At 40.8% G+C, this 19,032-nt stretch overlaps 1 protein-coding gene across 3 annotated transcripts in view; it reads left to right on the top strand.

Annotated features, from left to right (window-relative positions):
• The first annotated feature begins 7,448 nt into the window (after window positions 1-7,448).
• The window catches only part of HSF2 (heat shock transcription factor 2), a 56,555-nt gene continuing 44,971 nt past the window's right edge, over window positions 7,449-19,032 (top strand). Inside the window, exon 1 of one of the 3 annotated variants that reach the window (XM_075554612.1) lies at window positions 7,449-7,651. In XM_075554612.1, the coding sequence (XP_075410727.1) occupies window positions 7,559-7,651 (93 nt within the window). In that variant the 5' untranslated portion in view covers window positions 7,449-7,558. The remainder of the gene's footprint in view (window positions 7,652-19,032) is intronic. The other 2 variants (XM_075554610.1, XM_075554611.1) reach the window with 2 other exon arrangements.

Genomic DNA, 19,032 nt, shown 5'->3' with positions numbered 1-19,032 from the left:
GTTCCTCCAATAGTACTCTCTTCTGATGACGCTGGGGTCTGTAATTTGTTGTTATGGCCACACAAAACTCACACACAATGAGGCTTTCTACTCCAGAAACCCTCAGGGACAGTTCTACCCTGTCCTATAGTTGGAATCTTCTTGATGGCAGTTAATTTGAGTTTTTGTTTTATTTTTATTCAAGAAGTTAAGAGATGAACACAAGTTAGGATCTATAAACAGAAGGGATACAATCCTTGCTTTACAGAAATATCATTCCTTAGTCAGCAGCCAAGTTTCTTGATAGACCTTGTTCTCTCAGCCACATGGTCCCCTGGCCTTTGCTTTCCTGGATCAGGATGCCAGCCTGCCTATTGCACTGTCCCACAGTTCCATAGTTTGGGGCCAAATGAGAAAATACCTATTAGCCTCAGCACTGTTCCCCTGAGCCTCCGTGCTATAGCCTCTGGTGCACCGGCTCCTGGTGGCCTCCAGACAGAGGTCTTGGACATGCTCTTCCAAGTGGTCCTACGCTGCTTCTTCAGAGATGGATCATCCTTATACCCAGGGCCAGGAGTGGGGAGTGGTTGTGGCTGTGATGAAAACTGATCAGTTCCATCTATTAATGTTAATCACACCCTATTTGCGTAGTCCTATCAGTCATTTGTTGGGAGATAGTGACTAGAATGGTAGGGACAGTTGTGGGATTCAAATAATTTAACAATTGGTTCACTGTCATAATGACCATTTAAAATATAGAAAAGATAAACTGATAGGTAGTTTATTATTTCATTCAATTATTACTTAAATAAGAACAATAAAAAGGTCCACAAAACTAATTGTTATGAGTTTTAAAATTCATTAATGAAAATATATTAATACCTGACATAAAACAATAAAATTGTTATTTAAGATTGCTTCTTAATTGGCATCCTCATTTACAATATTCTCCACTTTTATCTGAGCATCATCGGCACTGTGATTTTTCCTTAACCATCTTTTCACTGTATGAGTGGGCGCCCATTCCTGTAGGTAGGCCAACTAGACAACAGTCATTGTGTCTGATATATTAGAAACAGAAGACTTCGCTTTTCCGAACATATAGTGTTCGTGTTTGAAAAACCCTTTTCCATTTCTGCTGAACTTGACAGCAATTATTCTGACAATATTTTTAGCTCTTTGAATACTTTCAGGAATTGCATAATTCACTCATAATATCTTGTGGGAAATTCGGGGTGTAACCCAAAGCTGAAGAATGACAGCATGCCACCCTCTGGCTGTGTGGCACTTTTACTCTCTGTATTATATGTTTGTTTACTGAAGTAACAAACACTGGGAATAAAAATAAAGTATTTCATCAAAAGTATAATGAATTTTATTAAAGGAATAGACATTGCAAATATTTTTCTATTTTTTATACCTGCGGATGGAATGAGTACTACTGTGGATGCTTAGAATATGCTGTTGCACAGATGAACATAAAAAAGAGTAGGGCATGTAGATTTGTGATTTCCATATTGGGTGCCTGCCAGCTGCCCACCTTAGAGAGACCCCTGATTACAAGTGCCTTTTTAACAGCAGGTTAGCCGAACTCAACAAAAAATTAGATATCGAAACTGGTGTGAACTGGATGAGTCCTACCCCTGGGTAGGTGGTTTCAGATAATAGTAGGTTGAATGGATGAGGATCTATGCCTCACATGATATGCAAAACCAAATTCAAAATGGATTATTTCTTGGAAGAAAATGTAGGAGTGCATTTATTCTTGCAACCAAGTATTTAAAGACAGATTATTAAATACAATAACAAATGCTCAAATATCGAAGGCAAAAATAGATCAATAAGGCCTCATGCCAAAAAAAGGCTTCATACAATGAAATATTTTTATACATCTGAGGACTTTATCAATGAGGTGAAAAGACAGTCTATAACATTGGGAGAAAGTTTGGGGGCAATCATATATTAAATGTTATTATTGTTATTTGTCAGCAAGCTATTTTCAACTCTTAGTGACCCTACAGAAAAGAAAAGTACGCGATAGGGTTTCCTAGGTGGTAAGCTTGACTAGGAGTCCTGGTAGCATAATGGCTGCTAATCTAAGCACTTGACTGCTAATCAAGTTCTAAAGCCCTAGCTGCTCTATGGGAGTAAGATTTGGTAGTCAATTTCCAAAAATATTTACATCCAGCAGGTCTCCTCTCTTTTAGAGGGTTGCTATGAAGCAGAATCCACCAGGTATCACTTGGTTTATTGTTACTGGAATAGATAGCTAGGCTTTCTCTTTCACAGAGCAGATGGTGGGTTCAAGTCATTCATAGCAGATGACATTTTATACACACACACGCTATGTACTACTTGATATCTACTATATTTCTGTAAAGTAGGTTATGCAATTTGGATGCTATCAGAACTCTATATTACATGCAAGGTAGCCCCCACACAATCAGTAACCAAATCCCGCAAAGCCTATGAGTGTTACATTAAAACCTTATGGGAGACCGCAGGGCAAAGCCTGAGAGTTGAATCCATAGTATACCAAAGGCAAGCCCTTGCTGGGCATTAGACCGGCCCTGGAGGGGGCTGTGGCAGCAGAGGGATTGCAACCGCACATACCCAGGTGGTTCAGACAGGTGGCCACAGGAACCAGCTGGGAGCGAGAGGTTGGTTGTCTCAGGCCCGGGGTGCAATCATTTTCACTCTTCATGGCTTCACTACCTGGAGACCAGGAGAACTACCATATATAGTGGATTATAAACCAACTCGAAAATCAGCCGAGGCACCTATTTTTACCACAAAAACCGCGTTAAAAATGTGCTGAAAAACTCGACTTATACATGAGTATATATGGTACTCTTGCCTACTGACCACTTTGATAGACACCACAGAAGGTTCTGGACAGAATGGGAGAAGATATAGGGTTAAAAAAATCAAAATCATAAAAAAAAGACCAGCCTTTCTCATCTGATGGAGATTGGTGGAATCTCTGGGACTGTAGCCCTTAGACACCCTTCACTTCAGGAACTGAACCTACCCTGGTGATTAGCATTCAGCTAAACAATAGGCCTATCTTGTGAGTGATAACACCTGTGAGGAAAGTTTATCTCTGAACTATCGACAATTCCAGACCAAAAGGGCAGTGTTTTCCCAGAAACAAAGCTCATGAGGCAGGAAAGGAAAAGACAGAAGGATGAATGGAAATGGGGAGCCCAGAGAGGCAGTGCTGTTACATTGAGGGGATTTCATCTAACAAGCAAACTGTCACTAAACAAAATGTATATAAACTATCAAAAGGAAAACTAATTTGCTCCATAACCTTTCACATAAACCACAATTTTAAAAATTGAAAACAAAAACAAGTTGGTGCTTCCTCAAAAAATTGACCATAGAATTACCATCTGACCCAGCAACCTAATCCGAGATATACTCATGCCCCCAAAAGAAGTGAAGGCAGGGCTGCAAACAGAAATCTGTGCACCACTGTACACAGCCGCAGAGTGGGCAAAGGGTATAAATGACTGAAATGACTACCAACAGATGGCTGGATAAGCCAAAAGTGATGTATATGTACAGGGAATATTATACAGCCACCAAGAGAAATGACGTTCTGATGCATCCCACCGATGGACAAACTTTGAAAAAGCAAATGTGTCTGATCTCATTTATCTGACATAGATCAATGTGTAGAAACCAAAGATCACTTATGGTTTCTAGGGGAGGGGAAAGGGAAGTTTTGGGGAGGTGACAGAGAGCATATTGATGTTAGTAAACTTTTGGAAAAGGACAATGGTGGTGACACACTTGAAAAGTGTAGCCAGTGTCGTTAACTTGTAAATGTGGAAGTGGACGTATTGCAGAATGCTGTGGTATGTGCATTTTCACCAGAATGAAAAGAAAAACGTCACACATACATATTAATAAAAAAATGGTATTCAAAAGTGGAAGACCTTTGAGGAGATCAATTGACACAGTGGCTGCATGGATGGCTTCAAACCTAAGAATAATTGTGAGGATGGCACAAGACAGGGCAGCGTTTCATTCTGCTGTGCATAGGTTATGAGGCAGAACTGACACCAAGACATCTAACAACAACATGCCATCCTACGGGTTTGGATTTATTGGATTTTAAGTTGGGAAGTGACTCAGATTTGTGCTTTAGGAAGATATCTGTAAAGATAGTGAGGGTAGACTAGAAGAGGTACAGGAGGTATTTTAATGTACAATTTATATATAAGGAAAAAGGGGCCCAAAGAACCCTGATGCTGCGGTGGTTATGTGCTGGCCTACTAAGTGCAAGGGGCCTTCTCCTCCTGGAAACAGCTACAGTCTCAGAAACTCACAGGGCCTGTTCTATCCCGTCCTACAGATGGCTTCTGTGAGTCTACTTAATAGCAGTGAATTTGGAGTTTTGCTTTGTGGCCCAAATGGTGATGTGCTCACCTAGTAACTTAAAGGTTCGCGGTTCAAAGTCACCCAGTGGCTCTGCAGGAGAAAGCCTTGGCACTCTGCTCCATAAAGATTACACCCAGAAAACTCTGTTAGGTGCTGCTGCTATCACATGTGATCACTCTGAGTCAGAATCAACTCTTCGACACTCAACTACATATACAGGGACCTAGGGTTTAGTGATATAATTTACCTGGGTTATTCCGGAACTGAAGAAAATTCCCATTTTTCCATATAGAAATATAGGTGGTGCGCTAGTCCAGGTTGACTAGAGAAACAAATCGAATGACACTCATGTGTGTAAGAGAGAGCTTTATATCTAAAAGCAATTGTACATTAAAAAAATTCACCCCAGTACAGATCAGGTCCATAAGTCTAATATTAACCTATATGTCTTATATTAGTCCTTAAATTCCTCTTCAGATTCAAACAGTACCTGCAATGATGCCGAATGCGAGAAGATCACAGGCTGGTAGGTGAAAAATCTTGTGGATCCAGTGGCAGTAGAAGCATTGCAGCGCTGGCTTGGGTCTCCACATGGCTTCCCCAGCTCTCTGGGTGTCTCCTCCACCGGAAGGTGAGCAGAAAGAGAGTGTGTGTATGGTCCACCTCCAGGGAAAAAGAGAAGTTCCCAGAACCCTCATGAGAATGCCATGTCCACAAGGAGGTATCATCAGGCTGTGACCTGATTGACAGGCTAGACTCCACCCCTATACTTATTTATCAAGTTGACATGAAATTATGTAACTACTACAGGTGGACACCTTGAAACAGTTCATCTTTGATTTTGGTCATTCTAGCCAGAAAAGTAATCATTAAATCAATCACTTTTGACTGCTGAGTCCAACTAATTTTCCATAATGACTGAATAAGATTTGTAGCAATCTAAATCTGCAACTTTTTTTTTAAGCAAAAGGGAAGAAATGTATTGGAGCCCATATGGGAAACTCTAGGGGGTGGGGCCAGCATACCCTACTGTGTAGGCATACCCAGCAAAGAGTCATACCATTCATTGTACCCCCATGTCCCAGAGGGACTCCCCTTGAGCCAAGCCCCAAAGCCCCAGGACTGGCTGGGAGTGGGGACGTAAATCTGCAACTTTGAAACACCAAACTCATCCACAAATATGTTTTTCTCTTTCCTAGATAAAGGCCTGGGTCTTTCTAATGTTATTCTGAAGGCTGAACATGACCCATGGGAATACTCCAACATTTAAATTTTGGAGTCCACAGGCAGCATCTCACTATAGGAAACTCATAGCTTGAAAGTTCTACAAAGAAGAGTTTCTGCTTGAATCTAACCACAACTCTCTTTGATAGATGGAAACAAATATATTAATACTGGCACAAAATAAGAACTAATTTTTTGGTATAAAACAGACAGTAGAAAAATTTGAGCTACAAGTTAGGAGTTAAGGTGGTAGGAAAAGACTTCCTGAAAGATGGAGACCTTCAGTCTTGAAGTACAAACATATCTGGATAATTAAAAGACAGACAACAGAGGAGTAAAGATCTAGGGGATGGAATGAGAATAGCTTATCCCCAGAGGGAAACAGCTCAAAAGGTCAGGGTGCAGTGTCTGAAGGGCAACTGTCACCTACTTTCATCAATGAGTGGCTTGGAAGTTTAATTTTGAGGAATTTTTAAAAATTTTCAAAGCATTTTCGCATCTAAATGCTATTAAAGCTACTCATTTATGGTTGAGAAGAGAACTCTTCTTATTGACGATGAAGGAATGAGGAAGACTGGCACAAAGAAAGATCACCAAACACCAAAACCACTGCTGTCAGGTCGTTTCTGCCTCAGAGCGACTCTCTAGGACACAGGAGAATGGCCCCTTTGTGATTCTGAGGATGTAACTATTTACTGAGGCATAGAGACGCATCTGTCACCCACACACCACCTGGCGGATTGAATATGTTCTTTCCTGTTAGTAGCCCAACACTACAAAACTGGGGCTAAACTCAGATGTGCTCACTCCTTGTCGAATTTTTCCTCCCACTATGGCAAACTACTTTAGACAAACAAGGGCACACCTATAAGCCTATCAACCTAGGAATCATTATTTTAATTGACTACAGCAGTTTGAATGCACTTTTGTTTTAAGCACTGGGCATATAGTGAGTTGTCAGAGACATGCCATGTGTCCTTTTTTAAATTAAAAGATCATTTTATTGGGAACTCTTACAACTCTTATTAACAATCCACACATCAATCGTATCAAACTTATTTGTACCTATGTTGCCATCATTATTTTCTAAACATTCACTTTCTATTTGAGCCCTTGGTATCAGCTCCTGTTTTCCCTCCTTTCCCACCCGTCTTGGGACCCTTGGATAAATTATAATTTATTATTTTCATATCTTATACTGACCGCTGTCTCCCTTCTCCCGTGGTTTGTTGTTAATCCTTCTGAGAGGGGGACAGCAGGGATCGTGAGTCTATTTCAGAGGTCCTGGCTCGCAATAATACTGCTTAATAAAGAGTGGTTTATTACTTAAATTTATCCTTTTGATTAAGCATCTCAGTGACAATCTAAGGGCGAGAACAAGGTTCGTGATTTTTCTGACAGTCTCAACATGGGGCCTACTACAATATACTTGAAACTGCTTTTGTTTTCTCCACGTGACTCACTATACCCACTCCTACCTTGAGGGTAGTGCCAAGCACCTTTGTCCAACTTAAGGCTCAAGGTCCCTACGGCTGTTTGTATCCACAACCACCACGCAGGAACCTAACGCAGCTCCCACGTGAAAGGACCAAACAGCACCCCAAACTGAAGGACCGCTCCACCTAGGGCCGGGTATAAAAGGCGAATGAGCAGGCAGCGGCCCCTTATGCGCCCACCCCTTTCCGTGCGCAGCATCCAATCGCCGGTCTCTGTGGAAGTGGTCGGCCCCGGGGATTGGTCGGGAGGGGGAGCGACGCAGCAGCTGTGCGCTTGGGCCCAGCGTGGAGCCTGTCAGTCACGTGCGGCCGCCGGGCCTCCCAGCCGCGCCGCGCGCTGGCGGGGCCGAGGGGGCGGGGCCCGGGAGCCGCTGCGCCTGCGTCGTGGACCTTCTCCAGGCGCAGCTGCCACCGCCGCGGCTCCCACCTCGTTCGGGTGTCGAATTTGGAATCCCCGCGCCTGGGTAACAATGAAGCAGAGTTCGAACGTGCCGGCCTTCCTCAGCAAGCTGTGGACTCTGGTGGAGGAAACCCACACCAACGAGTTCATCACCTGGAGCCAGGTACGGCCCAGGGGACGGCGGCCTCCGGAGCTCCTGCCCAACTGCCGCCTCTCGCCGTCTCTCGCTCACCTTCTCCCTTCTCTTTTCCCGCGGAGTCCCCTCCCGCGGCCGACGACCCAACGGCGCCCCCAAAGGCCCGCGGCGTTCCCAGAGGCCCGGGGACCCCCTGTATTGTTCGCGCGGGGAGCCTCTGCCGCCGGGCCCGCGCGAGCGCTCGCCTCAGGCCGCGGTGGGGGAGGGGCGGCCCGCTGGCCCGTCCGTTAACGGCCCGGGCGGCCCGGCCGGCGTTCGGACCCGGCGAGCCGGGGCGCGGGCACGGCACCGACACCGCGCGATTGAGCGCTCCTGCCCGGCTCGCGGTTGCCCTTCGCTGAGGGGACGGGCGCCCTGGCCAGGATCCCCGGGAACCTTTTCTCCTCGCTTTGCGTCTGGGGAGCTTTTATAAGCATTGAAGCTAGGGCTGTAGGTAAACGTTCAAACCCAGGCGACAGTATCAATAGCTTAAAACAAAAATTACATAGCAAATGGCACATTATTGTGTGGGGGCTCTAGGCCGTTTGTGGAAGCAGTGTCTTAAGGTAATTCTAAGTGAAAGTACTAGGAGTTTAGTGTACAGAAAGCTCCCGAGGAGCTAAAATCAACCACTCAGCTTCACCAGGCACTAGCAGCATGGTATGTTGGTGTAGGTGCCAGGCCGTGGGCCCCCACGCATAGCGCCCCCGCGGAGGAAACACTGCCCAGCCCGGCAGGTCAGCCCCGCAACTGCTGATGTATGGCTTCATTGATGATTGGTTTGGTCCTTTTTTCGCCACTCAACAGGGATGACTAGTGGAGCCTACTGCTGCGCCTAGATTTCATCATCCCGTTGAATGGGTTGCCTAGGTGACTAAGACCCAAAGATTCTAAGAGTGATTAAATGGTCACCTTAACAGTGCATTTGCCTTCGAATACACTCCTGGGGAGCTGTTGGAATCATTTTGTGAAGGGGAGTGGATTGTTCTTATTGTAGATTACCATCCTATTTGGAATGTTTTCATCAGTAGGATTCTTGATAAAGAGTAAGTGAATAGCACTTGCACAGAGGCTGGCTGGCACCTGTTACCTTCTGAGTAAATAGCACTTCCTTTCCTAATCATAGGAAGTCCAAGTTTTATTTACTTTTTCTTAATGGGAAGCACCAGATTGAGTATGTGAAATTTTGGCAATGATAGGAGCATTTTCTGCCTTGCATTACTGTTACTTATTTAGCTCTATTAAGATTTGATTTGAGATAAGTGTATTGTCCGCTGGGTCATCTGGGGGGAGGAGAGGGTAGCTATTAGTAGGTCATGCATGTGTATCTTATATTCTTAATAACTATCTAATTGCACAAAGAAAAGTGAAAATAAGGAAGCCAACATATGCTTAAAAATAAACAGATGTCTCATGCTTTGCCTCAGTCAGGAGGATTAAAAGTTGACAAGAATGGATCATCAAATAGCAAGCTGCTGTTACTCAGCCATGTGTTCATGTTGGAGATTAGACTGAGATCTGCTTCTCCCCAAACTGCTTTTTATCATACTTTGTTGGTTTGCGTGGGCCTCCTTTTACTTCCTATGAAAGGTACTTAGTATGTTATTAATTGGTTTTAGTTAACATGTATTATGTCAGCTACAAATCTAAAATATAGCTTTCCTAGCTAAGATATCTTAATGCCAGTCTCGTATGGGTGGTGTCAAATGTGTAAAGTTCCATACTAATGAATAGATCCAACTGTTTGAGTTCTAAGCCAAATAAGCTACGTAAATTTAATTATTTATTTTTGCTATTAAGGCTAAGCTGTTTTAAGTGCTCATTTCCTAATATACCAATAGGACAATTAAAATGTAAAATCTAGTGGAGAAGACAGTGTCTTTGCCAGGGGCACAGTAGGTGCTTAATAAATGTTTGATAGTCAGTGAAATCACTGGAAGATTTAATGAATGATAAAGGTAGAATTATACCCGAAAAGAACATTAGCGATCAGCTAGTCTATCATCATCCTTATAAGGATTTGAGTTTTGGGGGTTAGATTGGAAGTGCAACTCTGTCACAGATTTCCCGGTTTCTGGATCACATTGATGCCATGTACGTGTGTGTGTGTGTGTGTGTGTATTTATTTGTTTCATCCCGGATAAAGCTGTATAAGGTTTAGACTATTTGACTAGGGCCGTTGTCTCTTGCTCTCCCACAGATGTTTCTAAAAGTGTCATTTATAATGAAAGGTAAAACTTTAATTAAACTATACTGTTAGATGGAAAAGTTACTCTCATGGTTTGAAAGTTACTGTGTATGGTGCTCCTGGTTTCCTTCAAACTTGTTTTGCTGAATTCACTCAAGGTAATTTAGTTTTTGTACCATCTTAGTTAAAATAATAGTAAGGCCTTTTAGAAGCAGAACGTTTTGGGAACCAGACAATCTTTTATGCATTTGTATTTATGCATAATGTATTCCTCTAGCTTGGATGTAAGGTAGAAGGAAATGATTCTCACTATAGTTTAGGAGACTTGACTCCATATGCGTGAAGACTTAACCTTATAAATTTCCTTGAAACTTATAATTTGACAATTTTTTGAAAATACCTACTCATTAAGTATGGAAACACGAAAAGTTACACTAAAATAAAAACATCTTTAGAACTAGAGTGTTTTCAAGGGAGTAAAACACACCACTATATATTTACTATTTTAATTTTCTCCTAATTTCCCCCATGGGATTTTCTTTAGGGGAAGATATTTCCTATAGCTTCAGAATTGTGTATAGATACATTTGACCTTGGTAGGCAGTCTGATGCTAAAATCAAGAAAAGGGTGACCTTGTCAGCTAATATAAAGCTGTTTTAAGTGGAATAAGGTCCTAAAGACAGGGCAGTGGTTTAACTTCGAAACAACTGGGGAAACTTGATAGGGAGGGAGTGAAGTGTCTTTACTGACACTGAAATGTATGTGATGTTCTATATTGAAGTTAAGTAGTATAAAAAAACTGAAAACGGCATTGGTTTTCCAGTTTTCTGACTCTTCATTCTGCTTTTTTGCAGCATTTTCTTACCTTTGTCTCTCATTGCTTCAAATGACCGGTGGATTTTCCCTATAAATTTCATACTCATCTGTTACACACTTTCGTGCCCTTTGGCATTTTATGTATTCGTGTCTCCCATATCAGCAGAGACGAATCAGAAAATAGTAGGGAGTGGGAACTAAAGTAGAATTTGACTGTTTTCTAAAGTAGAATTTGAAGTATTCTTGCATGAATTCAAGCAGTAGGCCCCTTAGTCTGCCCAGTGTACTCACATCTCTTAATTTATTTGGAACCACTGAATTAATATGGTATACCAAAGTGGAAATAAGAAAGGCCACAAGATGTGGTAAACTGGGGAAATTTCAACTTAAGCTCGCATGCAGAAAAGTTGAAAGAAGTTGAGTTGAAACTGTATGTGTGTATTAGTGAAGAGGAGCTAGGCACTCAAAATGGTTGGTGAACACTAAGATATTATAGATTGCTAGTTATAAAAAAGTTACAATTTTCTATTCCAAATGTTTATTAAAGTCTGAGTCTGAATAATTAAATTATTAGTAATCAAGAATACTTGGGGTATTTTAAACCATAGGTACCAAGAGTTTAATTTGGGTGGTAACAATTGTTACTGCGCTTCCAGCTTGCAAGCATTTAAGGGCAAGAAAAGCTACCTATTTCTCCCACTCCACTGTCCACACTTTGTAAAATGGCTGTCCACACTTTGTAAACTGCTGTAAAATGTAAAACGGAGAGTTGTGTGTTGTGTTACTTAAGCCTCACAAGTGTAAATGGAAGTACGGTGGAGTTTTTGCACTCATAAAAGTGATTTACTAATGTTGGGGGAAAGACAATACTGTGAGGCAGTCATTGAATGGTGTGAGTAAATGAGAAAGTAGATCTGTATGTTAGAGATCAGACATGTGCATGGTAGGTATCATTCATTTTACATAATCCAAGAGTTAAAATTCTAAAAGTAGAATCTGTCCATTGTTACTAAAGATTCACTTATTCGGTCAGTTACAAATATTTGCTGTCCATTATGACTGGTTACCGTGCTTGTATAGTGCATCTCCTTCAGTTTTGCTTTCATGGAGCTCGCATCTAATAAAGGCTACTGATCACTAAAAAGTAATCAAAATCAAGTAATGTATGGCAGTTAAATAATGTATGGCAAGATGTTTTAACTTAGTGGCTACAGTTGTGGGTTCAAATCAAGCAGTACGTTTGAGGATGGTGCATGACCAGACAGTGTTTCTTTCTGTTAGTTTTATGGTCACTATGAGACTGAATAAATAGCCCTGGTGTCTACTGGTTATGCATTGAGTTAGTTACTAACCGCACAGTTCACAATTTAAATCCACCAGCTGCTCCTTGGGAGAAACGAAGGACTTTTTATTTCTGTCAAGAGTTAGTCTTGGCATGGGGCCTCTACTCAAGTACTCCCTCAATGCAAGAACGCTTCGTTCTATTAAACTGGCATTCCATGATGCTCACCTTCCCGACACAATCACTGGAGACAAAGCAAGTGCATAAGCAAACATGGTCAAAAAAGCTGATGGTGTCCACCTATCAAAAGATATAACATCCGAGGTCTTAAAGGCTTGAAGATAAACAAGCAACCATCTAGCTGAGAAGTAGCAAAGCCCACATAGAAGAAGCACACCAGCCTGTGTGATCAGAAGGTGTCAATGGGATCAGGTATCAGGCATCAAAGAACAGAAAATCATATCAGTGTGAATGAGGGGGAATGGAGAGTGGAGACCTAAAGCCCATCTGTAGGCAACTGGACAAGGGTCATGGGGAGGAGATGAGCCAGTCAGAGTGCAGTATAGCAGTGATGAAGCATACAACTTTCCTCTAGTTCATTAATGCTTCCTGCCCCCCACTATCATGATCCGAATTCTACCTTACAAATCTGGCTAGACCAGAGGATGTATAGATAAGTACTGGAAACACAGGGAATCCAGAACAGATAAACCCCTCAGGACCAATACAGAGAATAGCAATACCAGGAGGGTAAGGTAGGGTAGAAAGGGAACTGATCACAAGGATCTACATATAATCATCTCCCTGGGGGACAGACAACAGAAAAGTGGGTGAAGGGAGACATTGGACAGTGTAAGACATGACAAAATAATTTATAAATTATCAAGAGTTCGTGAAGGAGGGGGGTCAGGGAGGGAGTGGGGAAAATGAGCTGATACCAAGGACTCAAGTAGAAAGAAAATGTTTAGAGCATGATGATGTCAACATATGTACAAATGTGCTTGACACAATAGATTTATGTATGGATTGCGATAGGAATTGTACGAGCCCCCAATAAAATGATTTTAAAAAGAAAAAAGAGTCTTGGAAACTCCCAGGGGCAGTTCTACCCTGTCTTATAGGGTCTGTGAGTCTGCATCAACTCAATGACAGAGTTAAGACTGACTGAATGGACTTGGTAATATCTAAGCACTACCACACCACAAAAAAACTAAGGTAAACTAGTCTGTCAGGGACAAGACCACACAGGAGACAGAACTACACAGTATTTTGAACAGAAAAACTTTAATAGAATAACCTCTTAATAGACTAATTGGAATACAGAAAACACTAAAAGAATACAAGAAGGCATATTTGGTGGTGCAGATGGCTAAACGCTTTTTAAAAATTTTTTTTAACATTAGGGACTCCTACAACTCTTATCACAATCCATACATATACATACATCAGTTGTATAAAGCACGACTGTATATTCTTTGCCCTAATCATTTTTTTTTACATTTTATTAGGGGGCTTATACAACTCTTATCACAATCCATACATATACATACATCAGTTGTATAAAGCACATCCGTACATTCTTTGCCCTAATCATTTTCAAAGCATTTGGTTTCCACTTAAGCCCTTTGCATCAGGTCCTCTTTTTTTCCCCCCCTCCCTTCCAGCTCGCCCCTCCCTGGCTAAACTTAATCAAAAGGTTAGTAGTTGTAATTTAGCCAGGGGCACCTCGGAGGAAAGCTTGGGTCTACTTCTGAATGATCCCAATCATTGGAAATCCTGTGGTGTGGACTTCAACTTTGTAACACATAGACTTGCCATCATTTAAAATGATTCAACAGGGACAGTTTTGTTTTGCTTTTTAAAAATATAAGAATAGTTGGGGAGGGAGGGGAGGGGGAAAGAGGACCTGATGCAAGGGGCTTAAGTGGAGGGCGAATGCTTTGAGAGTGATTGGGGCGGGGAATGTGTGGATGTGCTTTATACAATTGATGTATGTATATGTATGGATTGTGGTAAGAGTTGTTTGAGTCCCTAATAAAATGTAAAAGAAGAAAAGAGAAAAAAATGATTAGGGCAAAGACTGTACAGATGTGCTTTATACAATTGATGTATGTATATGTATGAACTGTGAAAAGAATTGTATCAGCCCCAATAAATTGTTAAAATAAAAAAAAATTTTTTTAAAAATATAAGAATAGCATATATAAAGAGTAGCCATTACAGCAAGGGCTGGATTGTGTGCCCAATAGGAGCCCTTCCCTCAATGGGGAAATTTCTTATTTGAAGAGGAGTCACAGTGGTACTGCACTTAGATTTACCCGAAATCTATCCTTTGGTACTTGCTTGTAAGTATACTCTCTAGACAAGTGTTGGTAGGCCTATGAGCCTGCTGTCTGTTTTGTAAATAAAGTTAAATTGATTCCAATTTAACTCATGCCCATTGATTTACCTGTTGACTAAAGCTGCTTTAATAGGCAGAAGTATAACCGACCTTATGATCCACATGCCTACAGTATTTATCGCTCCCTTTAAGAAACATAAGACTCCTATAAATTACAACTGAAAGCTGTTCATGGGAAAATGTCTTGCCAGAAACACTTGATCAAAATCTCCCAGAGGAGTGAGGGGGGTAGCTTGGTGATCACCGTACACTGCTAGAGCTAGGCTCTGGAGAAGTTACCCATACTGCAGAATCCTGCCATGGACACTTTGGAACTAGGAATGAAAATCTCTTTCTCTCGTAATATCTAGTATCTTCTGGCAAAGTTGAAACCTTTCTAGTTAAAAAAGGAAATACGAGGGTGTACTTAAACAACTTCGCTGATGTGAGGAGGGAGATAGTGCATTTGGAGTTTGTTCCACCAGGTCAAACTGCTAATGAAGCTTTCTATTTAGAGCAGTGGTTCTTAACCTTCCTAATGCCACGACCCTTTAATACAGTTCATGTTGTGGTGACCCCTCAACCATAAAATTAATTTCGTTGCTACTTCATAACTGTCATTTTGCTACTGTTATAAATCGGGCGACCCCTGTGAAAGGGTCGTTCGACCCCCAAAGGGGTCCTGACCCACAGGTTGAGAACCGCTCATTTAGAGGTTCTGAAGATTGCCTAACAGTGTGGGACAAAAAAGGCCTGATTTGTGACACATGGGGGACTGGTTTTGCCCCACAACAATGCACCTGCTCTCGCAACCATCTCAGTGTTCCATTTTTTGACAAAAAAAAGGCATGCCTCCCTTAGCCCAAACACCTTACTCACCTGACCTTGCATTGTGCGACTTTTTGTTTCCATAATGAAAAGACAGTGAGTGGACAACAAAAAAGAGGTGAAGAAGAAAAAAATGAGCGAGGTGCTGTCAGTCATCCAAACAGATGAATTTGAAAAATGTTTTCAAGAATGGAATCGCAGATTTGACAAATGTATTAAGTGTAATTGGGATTACTTTGAAGGGGATAGGTTTTATTTAAAATAAATAAATAATAAATACATAACTTTGGGGAGAATTCTGGGTTTTATAGGGGAGTACCCTCTTTTATGTTAAAAGGACATAACTTGACTTTTCCAGAGCAGACAATAAAGAATGAATATGGAACAATGAATTATTAAGTAGCATATGTAGTGACTGGGATTTATGTATTAAGGTAGGGTGACAAGGAAACTCTAAAGGGTGACATTTAAGCAGACACCAAAATAATTAGTATAGCCCAAACAGGAATTATAAATGTAAAGTATAAAGGTTTGGAATAGTGAATGGTCAAGGAAGCAGGAAAGCCCATGTAGTTAGAATATCTTTAGAGACTATTTCAGTGAGGTCAGAAGGTACAGAGACAGATGACATAAGGTTTGGGGGTTGTGGAAAGGAGACTGGAAACGGGGATCCAGAAGGCTATCACAGTTTTCTAAATGGCACTGAATATAATGATGGTGGGACTAGGTTAGCAGCCGAGCAGTGGTGACTTAGCTGTTGGGTTTGATATCTGCTCTGAAGGCAAAGCTGGAAGGAAATGCTGATAAAATGTAGTTGGAGAGCACAGAGCAGAATAAGGACAATTAGTAAACCAGAGCTTTATGAAAGATGATATCATTTGAGATGGGAGATTAGGAGAAATGCATATTGAGATTTCTGTTTTGATTGTACTTTGAGATTAAAAGTGGGTCACTAATAAAATTTTTAAATTGTTGTATTTTGCTTAGATTTTTGTTGCCACATTTAGTTGTATTGCCACATTAGCTGGATAGCATGGGAAAAGTCCAGTGCTAAGAAAAATTAATATTACTAATGCTAAGAATTCAGTAATGTTATTAAATAGCCTGAATAACTTCTAAGATGTCTCAGTGGAAATGTTGAATAGGCTGCTGGATGACTTAGAGACTAAGAGGGGAGTTTGGGGCTAGAAATAAAAATGTGGGGGTAGGAAAGTTGTAGACTAGATGAGGTTATCTGGAGAAATGAAGACATAAGGAACTAGGAGTTGATTGAAATTCCAATATGTGGAAGTTATAAAAGCAGGAAAAGCCAGCAAGGAGACTGAGAAAGGAACATTAAGATAGAATGAAAACCAAAAGAATGCGATCAAAGACCAAGAAAATAGAATAAGCTGATCAGCTGTCGAATGTTACAGTGTTTATGTTTTGATGGGGTCAGAGAATTGAGCACTTGATGGAGATCAGTCTCATTTAAGGTGGAACTCTGCATTGTATTGAATTCCATGCTAAGAAATTTGAAATCTAGTGTTTAGGTTTAAAGCAGCGGTTCTCAATCTATGGGTCACAACCCCTTTCACAGGGGTTGCCTGATTCATAACAGTAGCAAAGTGACAGGAAGTAGCAACGAAAATAATTTTATAGTTGGGAGGGGAAGTTTCACCACAACATGAGGAACTGTATTAAAGAGTCACTGCTTTAGGAAGGTTGAAAACCACTGGTTTAAAGAAACCACTGCAATTTTGAGGAATAGGGATATTTTATCCTACTAGTTTTTAAATTAGCCCTTTCTAGATAGCAGGATATGATAATTGCCATTTGCTATAGAAGAATTCAGTTAGGAGGCTCAGACATATCCAGGAGAACAGTACTCATTGTCTTAGCTTCATCAATGACAGTGGAAACTGTAGGAAGAATGGAGTAAAAATGAACATTGATAATCAATTGGATATTGTGGAGGGAGGAAATATCAAGGATGACCTTAAAATATTTGGCTTGAGTAAATTGGGAGAGGGTTAGGAATTTGAGCTATTTACAGAATTAAAGAGCAACATTAAAAATTATAAAGTAGTGGAATTTCATTAGGAACAAGTTGGATATGAGGTCCTAGTGAGTCCTAAAGAAATTTCCCAAGGGTAGTATTACAATAGAACCTTGGAAAATAAGAACATTTTAAGAGGTAGGTAGAGGAAGAGGAAGAAAAAAGCTATCAGAAATTAGTGTAATTGCAGCGGTTCTCAACCCGTGGGTCACAAACCCTTTAGGGGTCAAACAACCCTTTCACAGGAGTCACCCAATTCATAACAGTGACAAAATGACAGGAAGTAGCAGCGAAAACAATTTTATGGTTGCGGGGGTCACCACATGAACTGTATTAGGAAGGTTGAGAACTACTGGTGCAATGGTACATTTTAGGGAGGATATAACCAACATTGTTAAATATATTATAATCAGATGAAATGCTCATAAAGCTTGCATTAAACATGAGTATTATGAAGTGCCAGGAACCTTGGTGGCGCTGTGGACTAGGTGTTGGGATGCTAACTGAAAAGTTGGTGCCCCTAATCTACCAGCCACTCCGGGAGAAAGATGAAGCTACCTGAGCATAATGATTTTACAGCCTTGGGATCCATAGCAGTGGACAGTCTTTGATATTATGAAGTTCATTGTCAAAGATCTGCCAGAAATTCAAATTGAATTCAGAAGAACATGTGGAATGAGGGATGCTGACATATAAATGCTGGCTGAAACCAGAGAATATCAGAAAGATGTTTACTTGTGTTGAAGAACAAAGATGTCCCTTTAGCAATAAGTGCATGTATATGGTGTGAGTCAGGCACACCTCATATATGCAACAGACAATGAACAAGGAAGACTGTAGAAGAATTAATGCTTTTGAATTAGGGTGTCAGCAAAAAAATACTGAATATACCATAGACTTCCAGAACAAACAAATCTGCCTTAGAAGAAGTATTGTTGACTGCTCCTTAGAAAAAAGGATGAGACTTGTTTCATGTACTTTGGATGTGCCATTCAGGAGAAGGACATCATGTTTGGTAAAGTAGAGCATCAGTGAAAAAGAGGAAGACCCCCAATTGAATGGATTGACACAGTGGCTGCAACTGTGGGTTCAAACAGTAACAATTGTGAGGGTTGTGCAGGAGCAGACAAGGCAGTATTTTGTTCTGCTGTCAGTAGGGTTGCTATGAGTCAGAACTAATTTGATGACAGTTAACATCTTGATAATCCCTTTCCTTTATTGGGTTTTTTAAAAGGATACATTCAAAAGAATGTTACAAAATTGTGAAGCACAATGTAACAAATATCTGTTCACCTCCTAAATCTAAACAAAAATATTTTGTTGATTATTTTTTGTGGTTTCACACTTAAGTGGATATATATGTTATATAAGGGCAAGTCAAGTATTTTACTAGGGTTCCAGTTCATTTTTGACAAATAAGCATACATTTATTCTAAACAAAGCATGTTGAAAACATATCTGTGCTGTCAGTGGATAGCTGCAGACAATTTCCATCAGTATTACACTTGTCTTAATCTCAGTGTTGTTTTTTTGTAAAGTCCAACCAATTACTGGCATCAGAAAGGATCTGCTAGGCCAGTTACCTTTTTTTGGTATTATAATAGATATACAGGTGTTTGTTATTCTTTTATCTCACACAACTCTACTTTTTGACTGTCTTCCACAGCAGACTTTTCGACTAGGTTTTAAAATTCATTGCAATGGCCGCCAGAACTCTGACACTGTTTATGATTATGTGGCTTATTATGTAGGTTAATAGGTTACAATTCAGATGAAAAATGCTCAGGATACTGTTATTTAGTAAGAGCATGTTACAGAGCTCTTTTAGACCTACTA

Source organism: Tenrec ecaudatus, chromosome 7 (assembly GCF_050624435.1).
Source record: "Tenrec ecaudatus isolate mTenEca1 chromosome 7, mTenEca1.hap1, whole genome shotgun sequence".
In the NCBI taxonomy this organism is placed as follows: domain Eukaryota; kingdom Metazoa; phylum Chordata; class Mammalia; order Afrosoricida; family Tenrecidae; genus Tenrec; species Tenrec ecaudatus.
Note: the sequence above shows the minus strand (reverse complement) of the source record. Positions and strands in the feature narration are given on the sequence as shown.